General features: G+C 51.8%; 1 protein-coding gene across 1 annotated transcript in view; it reads right to left on the reverse strand.

Moving 5' to 3' along the window:
- Positions 1 to 2,997: 2,997 nt before the first annotated feature.
- The window catches only part of SRL (sarcalumenin), a 38,474-nt gene continuing 25,085 nt past the window's right edge, over positions 2,998 to 16,386 (reverse strand). Inside the window, exons 2-6 of the mRNA XM_008573824.1 lie at positions 11,601 to 11,702; positions 10,463 to 10,558; positions 6,979 to 7,095; positions 5,768 to 6,001; positions 2,998 to 4,342 (exon numbers count right to left, since the gene is read on the reverse strand). Of these exons, the coding sequence (XP_008572046.1) occupies positions 3,531 to 4,342; positions 5,768 to 6,001; positions 6,979 to 7,095; positions 10,463 to 10,558; positions 11,601 to 11,702 (1,361 nt within the window). The 3' untranslated portion in view covers positions 2,998 to 3,530. The remainder of the gene's footprint in view (positions 4,343 to 5,767; positions 6,002 to 6,978; positions 7,096 to 10,462; positions 10,559 to 11,600; positions 11,703 to 16,386) is intronic.

Genomic DNA, 16,386 nt, shown 5'->3' on the forward strand with positions numbered 1-16,386 from the left:
CCCCCCAATCAGAAGACAAACAAGAGGAAGCGCTGGGCTGTTCATGCCGCCCTAAATCAGCCCCTCCCAAACTAGGACAAGCCAGAGACAATGGCCACAGCCGCTCGGTCTGGCATCCTCTCTGGTGTGGCTGCGTCAGTGGCAGCCTGAGTTTGTTGGTCCCACTCTCCCCTTTAGGTTATTTCCAACCTCCTACCTGCTCCTCAGGGCCCAGTTGTTCCCCTTTCAAAACCTGCTGTCCTTACCATGGTCAAGGGCTTGAATCCTTTACTGGCAAGGCACAAAAACAAACAAACAAATAAAAAAAACACCTGCTCTCCAGCAAGGGTATGAAACTCCTTCAAGGATCCCAAAGATAAAACTTCAAAATGAAAGGAGCTCTGCTCTGAAGGTGACACCAGAGACAGCAAACGTGGTGGACAGGGATCAGGGAGTCAAGGATGTGTTCTAGTGTCTTGAAAGACAGGTACAAGCAGGAGGTCCCAGTCCACACATGTGGAGCAGCCCAAAGGGACAGCAGACCCCACCAGTCAGGCAAACGTGTCTGGCTTCCCCCGCCAGAGCCGTTAGGTGTCAGCAAGGTGCTGCACGGTTGAGCATGTGAACCCAGTGGGGTAACTGAGCCTGAGCCGCCTCTGCAAGAGATCTGGGGATAGAAACTTCAAGTAGCCCCTATTAAAAGGGCTGCTGCCAGGGCTGGCCGGTTAGCTCCCCTGGTTAGAGCATTTTAACATCAAGGTCAAGGGTTCGGATCCCCATACCAGCCAGTCGCCAAAAAGACAGGAGGGGGGCTGCTGCCATGGAAACAGGAAGAATGATGAACTGAGGTGCTGAGGAAAGATGTTCCTTAAGTTTCAGACTGTACCACTGTGGGCCTTGGTTTCAAGGCCAGTTGAGGAGTGGCTCATCTTCAGCACCTGGGAGTAAATACACTTCCAGTCTATCCCCAAGCAACAAAAATTAGCACATTCTACTGGATGAAGGGAAGAGAAAGAGACTAACCTGGTTGGAGAACATCAGAAAGTACAAGGTGATAAAGAGAGATTGGAACTTTATTGAGACTTTCTCCCTAATGAAATCAGAACTGAAACAATGCTAGAAAGGTCCAGCAACTGTTCAGGCACAGATATTTACAGATATTCTTCTTGGGGGAAATCTCTGGATCCTAAATTTCCCCCAGTCCCCAACCCCCTCCCCGCAAAGAGTCAGAATTCTGCTTGAAATCCGCCTCCACAGAGAAGGGCAAAAAACAGGCGTTTAACACCTGTGCTGGTTGATTGACAGGCCGGTGGGCAGTAGAGAAAAGGGAAGGGAAAGGGTGAGAGGAGGAAGAGGATTGAGGGAGAGAAGAATCAAGAAAAGGAAAATAGATGGAGAGAGGAAAAGTCCATAAGGGGGAGAACATAACACACTGATAATGTGGCCCCCCTGAAAATATATAAATACTGTATGAATTTATTAGCCTCATTTCCCAAAGCAGTGGCGATATCAACAGCTATGACAATGCCCAGACAGTTCTGCATTTTTATTTCCCTGACTGCACCGAGAAAATCAGATCTGCCAAATGCAGCCCTGGACGTTAAGGAGTGTTAAGGAGAAAGGCAGGGCGGGGGCAAGGGGGTGCCCCCAAGAGGGCTAATGCTGCAGACAGGAGGCGGGGGGGTTGTTTGTTTTTAATGAAAAGAAAAATCCAGGACAGATTCCAGCTCATCAGCCCCTTGTCACCAGGCTCCGTGGATGGCCCTTATGGAACTCACATTCCTCTTCTGGTTGGCTCGCTCCTTTGAAACAATGTCCTAGAGGCTTTGGAGCCTTGGGTTTTCTTTGGGAGGTTCTAGGCACCCCAAAAGCCAAAAGCAGCAGCCTCTATTGCAGCATGCACCAGACTGCTAATAATTCGGAGAAACCGGAATTCCTAAATGGCAGTTCTCTGTGTGGACCTAATCCGATTTCCAATCTGCCTAAACTGCCTAGTCCTCAGAATGCCTCTCGCTCTGTCTTCATTTCCACTTTCCTCGGGTCCAGGATGCCTTCCTGGTGCTGGTGGCTCCTGACTCATGCCTTGTGGTTGAGGCCCCCAGGACAGTTTGCTCCCAAGAGAAGCGGCCACTGGGCTGAAAGGCCCTGGAGGCAGCCTTGGGCCAGGTCTCCAGGACTGCACACTTTGTCAAAGGCTGCCTCGTGCCCCCAGGCCCTTCCTTCCCCCACCCTCCCAGGTGACAATGCCTGTCTTTGAGCAGGACTCTCTCAACGAGTTCCTTCTCTCTGCCCTCAAGTGTATGTCAGCTCCCTAAACTCTCTCTCGTCTATGCACACGCAGATGCACACCCATCAGTACGTGAAGACCCTGGCTTTCCTGTGGTGCGTTCCATGGATTCAGGTGAGAAGCTGACTGTTAAGCCATGGTTGCCACTGACACCACGTGGCTGGTGCTGGTTCCGACTCGTAGGAAATTACTCCAAGTTTGAAGTGTTGGTGCATCAGGGAATGGAGAAGAAAAGAAAGGAAAAGCGGTGGCAATGGAAACCGGGAAGGAACAACTCCTCTGCCAAGTGTTCCCACAGAGAAGTTGCAGTAACAGCCTCCCTCTTAAATTTGGAGAGTCTGGCTGCCTGGAGAAGTCCCTAATGAAAAGGAGCAAGGTCTCCATTGTCCTCTCTGAAACCCAATGCCTTTGGGATCTGAGTTTTCCAAGACATGCAATAGACAAAGGCACACTGCAAACCAATTAACCCTCTGAGCCGTTCCAGTATCTTCCCTTAAATCACCTCCAAGAGGTAAATTACCTGAATACACGGACCATGCACCCTCCTCTCGGGGCCGATGAAGGGACCCAGCTGCCCGGCTGGCTTAGAAGACAAATTCAGAGAAATGGCAACAGGGGAGGCAGATCTGGATCCTAAACTGGGAACTCTTCTTCTCTCTTAGTGGTCTGGTGTCTTAAACCACCACCCCAACCCTTGAAGAAACAGGGAAGAGGGCCAGGGGAGAGGCTCAAAACCCAGGTAGATTCAGACCCAAAAGACTGTCCACTGTTGAAAGTCAACCCAAGCTCAGGAGGCAGCTAGGGTCTGGGGAGCAAACAGAAGACTGTGCATGGAAAAAAGCCAGAACAGACCTGCGAGGCCCTCTATGACTCAGGTTGTCACAATTTTCCCAGCTTAGAGGGGAAAAAGGAATTTCATCTGCTTTTAGCTTATTTGACCCTTGTTGATTTAGCATACACTAGAACTGAGCTGCTCTCTGTCCCTCCAAGATAGGGCCCAGGAAAAGCAGGTGGAGCCTGACTTGCCTCCATCAGGCCTCCTAATTGAAGCAACAGGACAATCACACACTATAATTCACAGTTTCCACGCTCCTCCCCAGACCCATGCACCTCCCAGCACCACGGGCCTCAAAGAACCTCCAAATCTCCGATGTGTAATAATTCGTGCCAGGGTGGTTCAGAGGGTTAATAAACCAGGACTTCCCAGACAGTTAGGACACACGCTCATTCACCAACAGGAACCCGAGGACGGCTACATGACAATCTAGTGCTTCCTATAGCGGTTCTTTGGAGTTTCTCCACACCCTGTTTTGTCACAGTTGAGAGCACCTGGATTCTTCCCGAGCCCAAGGCTCCCCAGGAGGCCGGGAAGCTCCTGGGTGATGGCCCGCTCAATCTTCTCCAGAAAGCATCCTCCCATGTAGGAGCACTGTTGCGACAGGAGTTTGAAACCAGAAATGGGATTGATGCCAAAAAAGTCCTTGTAGGCCTCGCGGTTGGGAAGGTCAAATTTGCTAACATTGGTCTTTGCCAGGATGGTCTTGAAGATGTAGAATTTATCAGGATCTTCCACAATGTCCTTGAACACCAGCTCTCCATCACTGAAGAAGGTCATTTTGTCCTTATACGTCTGCAGATAGCGGTCCACCAGGAGGGCGTGAATGCGGACCCGGATGGCATGCTGGCGGATGAAGGCTATCTTGTTCTCCAACCTGTTCTCGATAACCTGATTCAGGTCTTCCAGGAGGGAGATCTCTTCCTTAAGGAACAGGTCCCGGTGGGTGTCGGGCCTATAGTCATATGGCCAAAAGGAGCTGACGTAAACCCTCGGGGGCTCCGTGACATTGATGAGAGGGGCCAAGCTCCAGAAGAGGGCCCCGTACACCCGCATGAGCATCTGCGTGGCCAGGTTGTCAGCCTTGTTCAGAATGATCCTTATCTGGGATTCTCGTCCCTTCAGCTGGCGGAAAAGCATCTCCAGCTCCAGACCCACGTCCAGCTTGGTTGGGTCGAAAACGACAAAAATGAGGTCGGCTCTGTCGATGAACCACTGGCACACGTCATTGAAGGGGTAGCCTGCGGGAGACGGGAGTGAGATGTCACGCTGAGCAGGCCTTTCTCAAAACCCTAGCTCCTGCCTTCAGAACCAAACCTCACTGTGGGCTAGAAGCAGCTGCAGTACGAGGGATCTTCTGGGTTTCTAAACTATCCAGAATTAATTGCATTGCTCCTGCTCCTGGCCAACCTCCTGCCAAAAATAGCCTGGTCCTTGTTTTAATCTACAGTGAAATCCAAGTCTGCACAGAAGTGAAGTACTTGTTCTAAATGGAGATTTTCCTACTGTCTAAAAAGATCTGGGGCAATGACAAAGACGTTGGAGGAGAGAAGCCAGGAATTGGGAAAACGGAAAAGACAGGATACACTGTTTAGGGGAAAGACACAGGGACCTGGTGTCAAGATGGACTAGAATTTGGGCTTTGCCACTGGCCAGCTGAATATCAAATGCTTCTAAGCTCTAGATTTTTAGCTACAAAACAACAAGAAGAACAATAATATCTAAGTTGATATAAAGATTACTACGTTGCTATAAATATAGGAGAGCACGTAACTAAAACTACCAGTCATACAGCAGGTGCCAAAATATTTTAAATCCTTTAACATCTTATTTCCTCAGTTTTCTTATTTACAAAATGAGCAGACAAGAAATACCTGATCTTGAAAACACTGAAATCTTATTTCACAATGATCAGCCAATAAAGCATAAAATTATCCAATGCATAATAGGGGTACGATAGGTTTCCTTTAATATTATAATTATTAGTGGTATTATCACTACTAATAAAGCAGGGTCTGGTTATAACCATAAACTGAGATCCACCATCTGGTCACATGTTCCCACAACTTCCCTGTTTAGGACTCGTCCCTGCAGACAATCTCGCACCATGGCAGTGCTTAGTGGCCCATGTCACAGCCTTGCACCTGCCAGGACTAAAGTGGCATTCCCCAGCCACCTGAAGGCAAGTGGGGCTTTGGAAAACTGATAATGACTTATATTCAAGCAGGCCTGGTAGAACAGAAATGGAATAGGAAGAGCTGAAGGTCAAGTTCAATCCAGAGCAAACTCAGGAGCCACAGACTCAATTTAGCCAGATGTCAAACATATCTGGACTGGGATCCAATTAGTCCAGGCCCTTGACTATCCTGGACAGACTGGGCCTCCCAAAGACAATGCAGCCCTGGCTTGGACCTCTAGTGTCTACTTGCAGGGAAAACTAGTCCTCTCCTCGGGAGAATACAGTCCCTGGGGAACCAGAGGACAAGGTACTCCAAACCTAAGTGTCAGCTCAGTGACAACAAGAGAGGAGTGGAAGGAGAGAATGCGTCTCCTGGGCCTGGACAACACTGGCCACATTTCCTCTCCCCTCTCTGCCTCCTACCCTCTGTCAAAAATAGTTTTCTATTTTGAGATCTCACGCTGTTCAGAAATGAGTGCCCAGTTACCTCTTTCTTGCTGCTTGCGGTTCTCAATGATGCCTGGAGTATCCACAAAAGTGACCCTCTCCAGGAGTTTGTGGGGAACCTCGATGCCAATCAGCTTCTCCAGGAAATTCTGGCCAAATTTCTCCAGGGGTGAGAAGGAGCGGGCACTGTCCGCGGCCATGACAATACCCTCAATGGTTTTCAGCTTGGGCCCGTGCATGAGGACCGTGAACTCAGACGTGGTGGGCTCGGCACCTGCAGGCACCAGGTGAAATTAGAAGGAACGCGATGACCTCTGGGAATCAGTCCTACTGCAAAGTGTGTGGCTGAGTGGGATGTCTCAGAAGAGTTTTGCCATAAGAATAGGATACATTTGCTAAGCTAGTGGTGTCCTTTTTTACTTGTGGTAAATATATATAACATAAAATGTACTATTGTGACCACTTTAAGTGCACAGTTCAGTGGCATTAAGTACATTCACACTGTTATGCAACCATCACCACCACCATCCATCTCCAGAACGTTTTCATCTTCCCAAACTGAAACTCTGCCCCCATTAAACAGCAACTTCCCACCCCCCTCCCCAGCCCCTGGCACCCACCATTCTACTTTTTGTCTCTGTGAATATGCCTACTCCTTTTGGTCTGGCTTATTTTTCTTAGCATAATGTCTTCAAAGTTTATCCATGTTGCAGTGTGTGTCAGAATTTCATTACTTTTTAAGATTGAATAATACTCCATCATACACATATGACCAAATTTTGGATATCCTTCTTTTTTTGGCAGCTGGCTGGCACAGGGATCCAAACTCTTGACCTTGGTATTGCAAGGCAGTGCTCTAACCGACCAGCCCAGTTACCCTTTCATCCATTGATGAACATTTGGGCTGTTTCTCCTTTCTGGCTATCATGAATAATGTTGCTATGAACATGGGTGTGGCTGCCTCGTGCATACTTTTTTTTTTTTCTAAACAGATGACTGGTAAGGGGATCTTAACCCCTGACTTGGTGTTGTCAGCACCACGTTCTCCCAAGTGAGCTAACCAGCCATCCCTATATAGGGATCCAAACCCTTGGCCTTGGTGTTATCAGCACCACATTCTCCTAAGTGAGCCACGGGCCAGCCCAGTACTTTTTATTACCATATTGAAGATACATAAAAATGATTTAATTTTTCATAGTGCTTTTACATATGACATTCAAATACCCACAACCACATAAGAAAATCTACTACCTGTGTAGAGCTGGTAGCGAGTGTTTTCCAACCCAAGGAGGTAGTTTATCATGGTGGATTTACCAACACTCCACGGTCCCAAAAAGAGCACCATTGGCTTGGAAGTAATCTCCCCGTCTGTGGGTAACAAAAATTAGAAATGGAAGTAAACAAACAAAAGTTCTTATTATGGGGGTGGTACCATTCTCCAAAGCACTCTACGTCCCAGACCGTCCATTGGGTTGGGGAATTCTATGTGGATCAGACAGTGCCTAGCAATCAGTGGCACTTCTCCAGGGATGCTCACCCAGTTAAAAGACACCAGAAGTCATTGTATTAGCCTTGCCCAGCTGCCTGCACCAGAGGCAGGCTGTAGGTGACTTCAACACACACTGAATTGGAGCTCACTTTGGGTGAGTGTCTCTTGGTTCAATCTGGAGAGTAGTTCCCAAAAAAGGGAGCGCAGAACTTCACATGGACAGAAGTTAAAACTCTGCCACCTGGATTGATAACAGATATGGAAGAAGCTGATGCAGTCTGGGGCGGGGGGGGGGGGTCTGGACTGAGGGGCTACTTGTTTCCAGCCCCTGCGGGGGGGGGGGGGGGGGGGGGGGGGGGGGGGGGGGGGGGGGGGGGGGGGGGGGGGGGGGGGGGGGGGGGGGGGGGGGGGGGGGGGGGGGGGGGGGGGGGGGGGGGGGGGGGGGGGGGGGGGGGGGGGGGGGGGGGGGGGGGGGGGGGGGGGGGGGGGGGGGGGGGGGGGGGGGGGGGGGGGGGGGGGGGGGGGGGGGGGGGGGGGGGGGGGGGGGGGGGGGGGGGGGGGGGGTCTGGACTGAGGTGCTACTTGTTTCCAGCCCCTGCAGCTCTCCCACCTCTTAGCTGGTGACTCCTCAAACCCCCAACTCAGCCCAACCCTGGGCTGTTGGGCCAGTCTCAAATATTAGCCTCCAAGGTCCGTGACAAATGTGCCAGTGTCCAAAACCAAACACCGGACTGACAATTCTTGGCCTCTTGGGCCCTATGTCCAGTGTCCTTCCAGGAGCCTTGTGGGGGAGAACACCCTGCATGGGCCACTTCAGGTGTGATCCCTAAGAAGAAAAGCAGAATTCTCTAGTGCTTTTAAAACCAGGGGATGGGGAAGGGAGGCTGAGAGGCTTTTGACAATGATGTGGTCAGTGTTGTTGCTGATGGGCAGGCCTCCGCTCTTTCTGCGCTTCTCGGAACTACAGCACATGCAGCCAGCCTGCACGATTTGGCACCTAAAGTTCTCCAGACCCATCTCCTGAAGTCTGGCAGATAGTCCCCAAAACGGTAGGCACTCCATTTTTTTGTTGCTGCTGTTGTTTTCATTCATTTCTTACCATTTTAATTTTTTAAATTTCTTTGTCCAAATCCAGAAGTACAAAAAAGTATACAGTGAAAAGTCTCCTGTGCATGTGCCCAGTCTGCCTTGGCCAAAACAGCCCCTCTAATAGGTAACCACTGCTAATTTCTCACATATTCTTTTAAATATTTTAATGCATATATAAGCAGAATTAGTAGATATCATATTCCTCGTCTTTTTTATACAGAGAATAGTATGGTATACTTCTTCTCTGTACCTTGCTTTTTTTTTGGCTGCTAGCTTGTACAGGGATCTTAACGCGTTATCTTGTTGTTATAACACTGCGCTTTAACCAGCCAGCCCCCCTCTGCATCTTGCTTTTTGGAGCACTGGTTTTCTTTTTCTGAGGGGAAACTAAGTCCTGGAAGACCAAGATGTTGTTTATAAATGGTGGGCAAATATATATTGCCTGAAAGTGCTTGCCATGGTCCTGCCCCATCCCTGCCTGCCTGTAAATACAAGGAGATGCTCACATCTCTATGGGTGTCAATTCCTGGTTTGGGAACAGGAAGGAATAGGCAGGCTGAGAGGGTGGTTGGAGTCCCCAGGCATAGCCACAGAGGTTTCACAAAAAGTCTCTTTACACCGGCCCAGGGGACACCAAGGAGGATGCTGGACCTTCCCGTTCTCCAGGGCAGAGCACAGAGATGGCTCCTCCGGGGGCTGCTGTTTCAGCTCTCTACAGCAGGGGGCATCGCTGGCACACGCAGGAGGTCAGAGAATGCGGGAAGCTGGCGGCAGACTTGGGAGAAGGACCAAGTCCAGAAAGTGAGATCAAGAGCCAGGAACCTTATACTCCCTCCCCAGCACCACTGCCTGGGGCAACAGCAGCCTCCTGGCCTCTGCTGATGTTAAGACTGGAGTTTCCCAGTAGGGCCAGGCCACTTGGTCTTAGAGCTAGAAGAGAAGGCAATTGTGGGAGACAGAGGAAAGCCACTGGGTGACTTTGTAACCTCACACCAATGTCTGTACATCCTCCATGATACTGACTTTTAGGCTGGCAAGAATCAGTATAGGTAGTTGTGGACGGGAATTCCCTCCAGGAATAATATATATCCTCTAACATTCCTACCCATTTTATAGCCATTGAGAGAATCAGACAAGATGACCTAGAAATAGCCAATAAATACAGGAGATTTGTAATATCACTCATAATGAAAAAAACAAGATACCATTGCTAAAGCTTTAAAAGGTGAATAACACTTAAAATGGCATTGCCATGGGAACAAGAACTCTCATCTGCTGTTATTATGAGTACAAACTGGTATAATCGAAGGCAATTTGGCAACAACTATCAAAATGTTTAATTTCAGTGCTCTGCTTTTTAGAACTTCTACAAATATGCTTGCATGAAATATGTAAAGATTATAGTAGTGTTTGGAACACTTTTAAAACTGGAAACTGGAAAGCACCCCGTTGTCCATCCGTAAGGTGCTGGTTAAGCAGAGCAGGCAGCAATCACGTAAGGGAAGACCAGGCAGCCGTCAGAAAGAATAAGGTGCATCTACACACATGCATACAGTCTGCATAATATGATCCCATTTTTGTAAATGGACTTTTATATGCTCACATAGGCAGAGGAAATGTCTGGAAGTATTCATGAGAAACTATAACAGTGGGTGCCTCTGGGAGTGGAATTAGAGAAGTTGGAGATCAAGAAAGGAATTTTTATTTTTCTATTTATACTATCCCGCACTATTTGGAACGTTTTTTGCAAAAGTATGTCTTATTTTTACTACTTTGAAAACCAATTTTTAAAAGAATCCAGGCCCAAGGGAAGGTGATGGTAGGGGGAGGGGGTTGACAAGGAGGAGGGGAGCAGCCCAGGCCACTCGGAGGACTCAGATGTGACCCATCTGTGAGTAGGGACTCCACTGGGTGCTTGAGCACAGGAGGGATGGAAAGCGACACATGCACTGCTGCAGCATAAATGTTTGAAAACGAAGTGCTCTCTGCAAAGCCCTTGGAGAGCACGGGGCACTCCTCCAGTGGAAGGGGTGGCTGACAGGACAGAGGTCTCCACCCTCTCCCTGTGCATTCTCGCGCACACTACCCGCAGAGCTTGGGAACCCGAGTGGGCACCAGGGGAGTCTGGGTGGGGCAGAGGTGCGGCCCGTGCTGTACCTGTGATCTCATGCTGTCGAAGCTCATTGTATTTGTAAGACTGCTCTAGGGGCTTGATGGACGAATGGTAGATCTTTCGAAGCCGCTGCAGCACCACTGGGGACAGAGAGGGGTGAGGGGCAAGCATCAGGCAGGGTGGGTTCCAGGTGGCTCCTCCACCGCCAAGGGGGCTCACACCCCAGGGCAGCCCCATCCACACCTGGCAGGGGCAGGGGCCGTTTGCAGCCGAGCGACTGTGCCATACAGTAGCGAGTGTGAAGGGAGCTGGTCCACATCCCAACCCTCAGACATCTTCAAACCAAAAGGCCTTCTCCCACCCATCCCGCAAAGCCTCCTGGGCTGTATATTTTTTTACACCTAAGTCACTCCCTCCTCCCCTCCTCAGTAGTGCATCTGGAAACGCTGCCTCCACCTGCAGCTGAACGGAAGGCCTCTCTCCGTTGCCCACCTCTGCGTGTGATGCCCGCAGGACACAAGGACCACGGCACTGAGCCTTCCCACAGGACGCCCTTGGGGCCTCACCCACCACCACACCTCCAGGTGCTCCTGGGGAATTCACACATCCCAGGCGTCCTGTGGGAAGAGCCCAGCTCCAAGGCAAGGCTGAGGCACAAAGAGGAAGGCATGGAGACAAGGGGCAGGCTGGCCAGACTCTACCCCTCACCCCGCCGCTCTCAAGCTGCGCACCCTGAGCTCTGAGCTCCAGACAACTCATTGACGAGAGGAGACGGCAAGGCCCGCCGAAATCCTGGGGTTATTATGAGGATGGGATGAAACACCAGACACAAAAGAGCTTTATAAGCTAAAAATCAAAGCAAACATGATGAATTCTTACTAACCATCCTCCCCTGCCACAGCACGGAGGCAGCCCTGGGATTCGCCCTCTGTCCTTTCACTCCTTTCTGGAATTTTTCTTTCTGGTCTCTCCATGTGGGTCTCCTTTCCCCCTCTCTGCAGATCTGGAGCCCCACGGCTTTGGACCATGCTCACGGCGCCTCCTCCACAAAGCTCCCCACCTCCAGGGCTTTCCTTTTCCCTGTGGTCCCCTCTGGCATCAGATCTGCAGCCCCCTGCACCCTGGCTCCCAGCAGCCCCCGAGGCTCTGCCAGCCCAGCCTGGGTCCCCTTCCTCTGGTTACCAGAGTAATCGTCGGCTGGCTTGTCCTCATCCAGCATCAGGGTTTTCTCGATGTGGGAGCGGTCCCTCGGAGGGGCTTCCTCACTCACATCCTCCATCTCCTCTGGGGAGAGAAGCAGACACAGGGTTAGAGCAGACTCAGGGCCAGCCAAGCGCTAGGCTGCTTGGAAAGACGGTGGGGGAAGGCTGGGCCTCCAGTTGAACTGAACTGAGTTCTGCCTTTACAACGGAATTTGAAAACCCAATCTTAGGAGCTGGCCGGTTAGCCCAGTTGGTTAGAGCACAGCCTTGTAATACCAAGGCCAAGGGTTCAGTTCCCCTTACCAGCCAGCTGCCCCCCCCCAAAAAAAATCAGTCTCAACCTTAAAGCTCCATGATCCATTTTATTATGGCAACAAATATTTATTGAGCACCTACTACACGCTGAGCTCCGAGTGTCATGCTGAGAGTGACGCCAAAACAGGTACAGCCCCTGCCCTTAGAGAGGTTCCCTGCAGCCTAGTGGGGAGAGAGATGATAAACGGCTTGTACAATAACATAATTGCAAATGGTGGGTGGCTATGGAAGGGAAAATTCCAGAAGCTCTGAGTGTCTAAGAAGCATGCCCAGGTAGTCTTGGAAGGGGGAGTTGGAGAAAATGTCTCCAGGTCTAGGGTGAGGAGGAGGGAATTAGGTGAAGGAGAGAGAGTTTTCTAGGAAAGCCCAGACAGGAGCTGTCCAGCAGGAAGCAGGAAGAAGGCAATGGCTGTGGCAGTGCGTGAAGAGGTCTGCAGAGCCCTGAAGGCCACCAGAGGAGATTGATTTCATCCTAAGGGCACCAGAAGGTGGAGGGTGGGGGAAAAGATTCTAAGCAGACAGCTGCGGTGATCAGATGAGCATGTTATCAGGATCACTCTGGCTGTGTGTGGAGAATGGGAATAGGGGAGCCACTGCAGCGTGTCCAGATGCCCAAGCTGGCCTTAGGTCTGGGCCTTCAATGTCACAGCCATGTCTATGCAGGCTGCCTGCACAGGGAACTGCAAGTGATTAGGAGGGAAGCAGACGTGGGCCTGTGGGCAGACAGAGGCCAGTCCCGCTAGGGGTGGAAAGCAAAGGACCACCAACATGCAGACCCCAGACCCAGAATGGGGAGACAGGCAAAAAGGAGGAGCTTACTGAAGGCAGCACCACCCATCCCACCCTCCCTGTTTATGAAGAATACAGGTACCTGACAAATGGTATGTAAATTAAATTATGTAAGGCGACCGTGGGGGACCTGATCCAACCACTCTCCCTGAAAGCCCAGCGCCTGCTCTACGTCCACATCTCAGACGATGAAGCCACGAAGTGTCCTGGCCATCCCTAGCACCAGATCCATCTCCAATGTTACCCCATAACTTCTCCCTGCCCTCTCCCCCCAACTCCTGTTCCCAACCTTTCGAGGGCAGTGGCTGCTGCCCGAGGTGGACATTTGAGGGACATTGGTGATCACAGTCAGTCTGAGTTCTCGAGTCACATCACGACCCCTCAGTCCCAGTTCTCCAAGCCTCCTATGGCCTAGTCATCAAGGGGAGACCCAAAGTTCTGGCCGATCAAGGTGATCCCCCAGATGGGTCTCAACCTACCTCCAGCAACCACCTCCCTGCACATCCTGCCACTGGCCAGCCTTGGGGCCTCAGGCCTTGTCATTTGTCCCCTGGTCCTTCAGGTGAAGGTGCTGGTTCATGTTAAGAAGCATCTAGAGACCCCAAATGGGCGGCTCCAGTGGGCCTGACTCAGAAGTGCCCAGATCCCTCTGGACCCTCTTGGTCCCTCCAAACTGGAGACACATGGCTCATGAGCAGCCCAAGGTACCTCCCTGGGCCAGTGCCCTCGATGGGGACTCTGCCTGGCAGACCCGGGGTTCACTGGGGGCCCTCCTGCCCTGCCTGCCCCTCCCTGACCCACTATATATGAGATTTCCAGGAAGAATGCAGCTGCCCAAGGTGCTGGGGATGCATTTAAGGATTTAATTCCTACCCTGGGGAGCAACTGCAGGAATCCCCCTCCCTTGACGTCCATCTTCGGGCTCCTCTGCCTCAGCATCCTGGGCCTCACCGCCCTCAGACCCTGCATTCAGTTCCTCCAGGCCGAGCTGGGCCCCTTCATCCACATGGTTGGTGTCTCCTGCTGCTTTCTGGGGCTCCTCCTGGCGCTCCCCAGCCTCGTCAGAGGCGCTCCCTTCTTCCTCAGAACTCGCCCCGTCACCGCTGTCTTCTTCCGACTCAGATGCATCTCCTCCCGCCTCCTCACTTCCACCGTTGTCACCGCCCTCTTCTTCAGTGGAGGTCTCATCCTCCAAGGGCATTCCTGGCGCCTGGCCCTCTGGGGGTTGTTCCTCCTCAGTTCCTCCTGCCCCGGAGCTCTGGGCACCCCCAGACTCTGCACTGGTCTCTGTGGCTGGGCCAGCCTCCAGGCGGGGACTGGACTCCCCCTGGTCCTCAGCCCCCTCCCTGGCTCCTGTGTCATCTTCGGCCTCTGGCTCTTCTCCCACAGACGCGACATCAGGAGCTCCATCCAGCACTGCCGGCTCTTGTCCAGGCCTCGGGGTGCCCTCGCCTTCCGTCTCCTGGGCATGAAACTCCTCACCTTCTAAGCTAGGAGGGGCCTCTGCAGCTTCAGGCTCAGCTGTCCCCACTGTTGCTGCCTGCATGGGACTGTCTGCTAGGACCTCCCTAGCCTCTTCAGGGACCTCGCCACTCCCAGTCTGTCCTTCTGCCTCCCCACCGGCAGCTCCCTCCTCTCCTCCTCCCAAACTGAGCCCTGGCCTCTCCTCTTCCACGGGCCCCTCGACCCCTCCTGCTGATGGGCCTTCCCCATCCTTCCCAGGCCCCACAGTGTCCCCGGGAGGAGCTGACTCTGCAGCTGAGGCATTAGAGAGGCTGGCTTCGGGGTCGGAGCCGCTGCTGGCAGCAGCTGGAGGAGCCCCAGCGGCTGCAATCTTCTCTGAGCTCTCAGCCTCCCTGCCATCCGGGTAGTGAAGGAGCAGTTTCTTGTCCTGAGGGGCCGCGTCTGCATAAAGTGCCCTTTCTTTCTCCTCTAGACTTGCGTCTCCAGCAGAGAAATGATTCTCCAACAAATTGCCAACATCTTCCGTGCCACCCGAAGCAGAGACTTGCAGTTCTAAATGGTTAGAACATGATTGGTCAGTTTCACAGGGCTGGCACTTGCTCTGCTTCTCAAAAGAGTCTACATCTACCTAGATCCCATCTAGGGATGTGAGCTGTTGGCCCAGCGTGCAGATTACACCTGCCTCCCCCGCTCCTCGTGACTACCTTGTCTGTAGCAAGCAGAGTAGGTGTGACACTGCCTCCCTCTCAAGGCGTGGAAACGGTGGCTCAGGGGGCTGAAGGACTGACCACTGCCCATCAACGAGGGACCTAGCGGCTGCACTAACCTGAGACCCTGCAATCCTGACCCTGACCTTCAAGTCTCCCGCTAGGTCCCAATGACTGCATATGGATGGAAACTCGGGTGAGCCCTTCCAGTTCCTCTAAACTTGTGGATGGGCATGTGCAGCCTGGTTCCCCAGGAGGTACTTCCAAGATAGGACAAATTTTGGTACATTCCACCCCTGGTCAATTCCTAGAGTCATTAACCAGCATGCTTTTTATACCGCTATCAGCAAAGAAGTGAAAACAGGTGTTTGCAGGCCAGATAATCTTAGGTTACAGGCAAAGTACTTAGGGGATTACTTGTGGCTCTCAACCTTATTAAGTCACACATCCAACCCTGGCCCCTTAAGGGCAGGCATTTGCTGGCCTCGCTGCCTTAGATTAGAGGGGACACGGCCTGAGGAGGAGATACCCAAAACGGGCAGGGCCTGGGCTTCCCGGTGGCCTTAGCCAACCCCTTCCAAGAGGATCCCCTTGACTCCAGGGCCTCTCTCCGAGGAAGTAGCTCCTCACTCTCTATAGACATCCCTCTCTCAGGACACAGTCTGCTGCTCCCATCTCTGCCTCCCACAAAGAAAAGCTACTTCTTGGGGCACCCCTTCTGCCTTGGGGTACCCACTCCTCTGGGGCAGCTTCCAGGGAGCAGGAACGGGTACTTCCTCTTTAGTCCCCACGGACAGCTCAGCTGCTGTCCAATTCAGAAGGATGGGAAGCTTTGGTGCCTTTTCTGATAAAGGAGCCTGTGTACTCACGTATAAAACTTTCTCCAAGCACTTCCACACACGTTATGGCATTTAAGCTCCTTTATTAAACTGTCGGCAGATTTTAGAGCTGAATTAGCGAAGGTCTGGAGAAGGTCTCTGACCTGCCCCAGATATGTGGCCACCAGGTGCCCAGTAGGTGACTGGAACCCAGAGCTTCCCAGGCTTTCCACACCATGATGTGTTTAGGGGCACAGGGGACCCCTTTCTTATTGGTACCTCAGCCCCTGCCTGCAGGTGCCTGCTCTTCAGGCTTATGCCCTGCACTGTTCTGGCTCCTGGATTATGGGTACCAAGTCTTAATTCTGGGTTCCTAGGCCCTGGGGCCCTGCCTGACCCAAAGAAAGTACTAGAAGTCCACAGTTAGATTTGAGTACCAATAAGAATTCCTGGTCCCTTCATGGGGGGCAGATCAGGGAGCTGGATGCTATCCATTTAAATTTTCTTCCATTACCACCCACACACCCATAAGCCCTGATTCCCTCATCTGCATCTCTGTCACCCTGCCCCCACCCCAAGAGGAAAATCTATGGCAGGAAGTTGGTTTAACCCACTGAGATTGATGTCCTGTGAGCAGCAAGATATGTATGATGTGTATCATATGAGATACATT

This window comes from Galeopterus variegatus, unplaced genomic scaffold, assembly GCF_000696425.1.
Source record: "Galeopterus variegatus unplaced genomic scaffold, G_variegatus-3.0.2 Scaffold968, whole genome shotgun sequence".
NCBI classification, from domain to species: domain Eukaryota; kingdom Metazoa; phylum Chordata; class Mammalia; order Dermoptera; family Cynocephalidae; genus Galeopterus; species Galeopterus variegatus.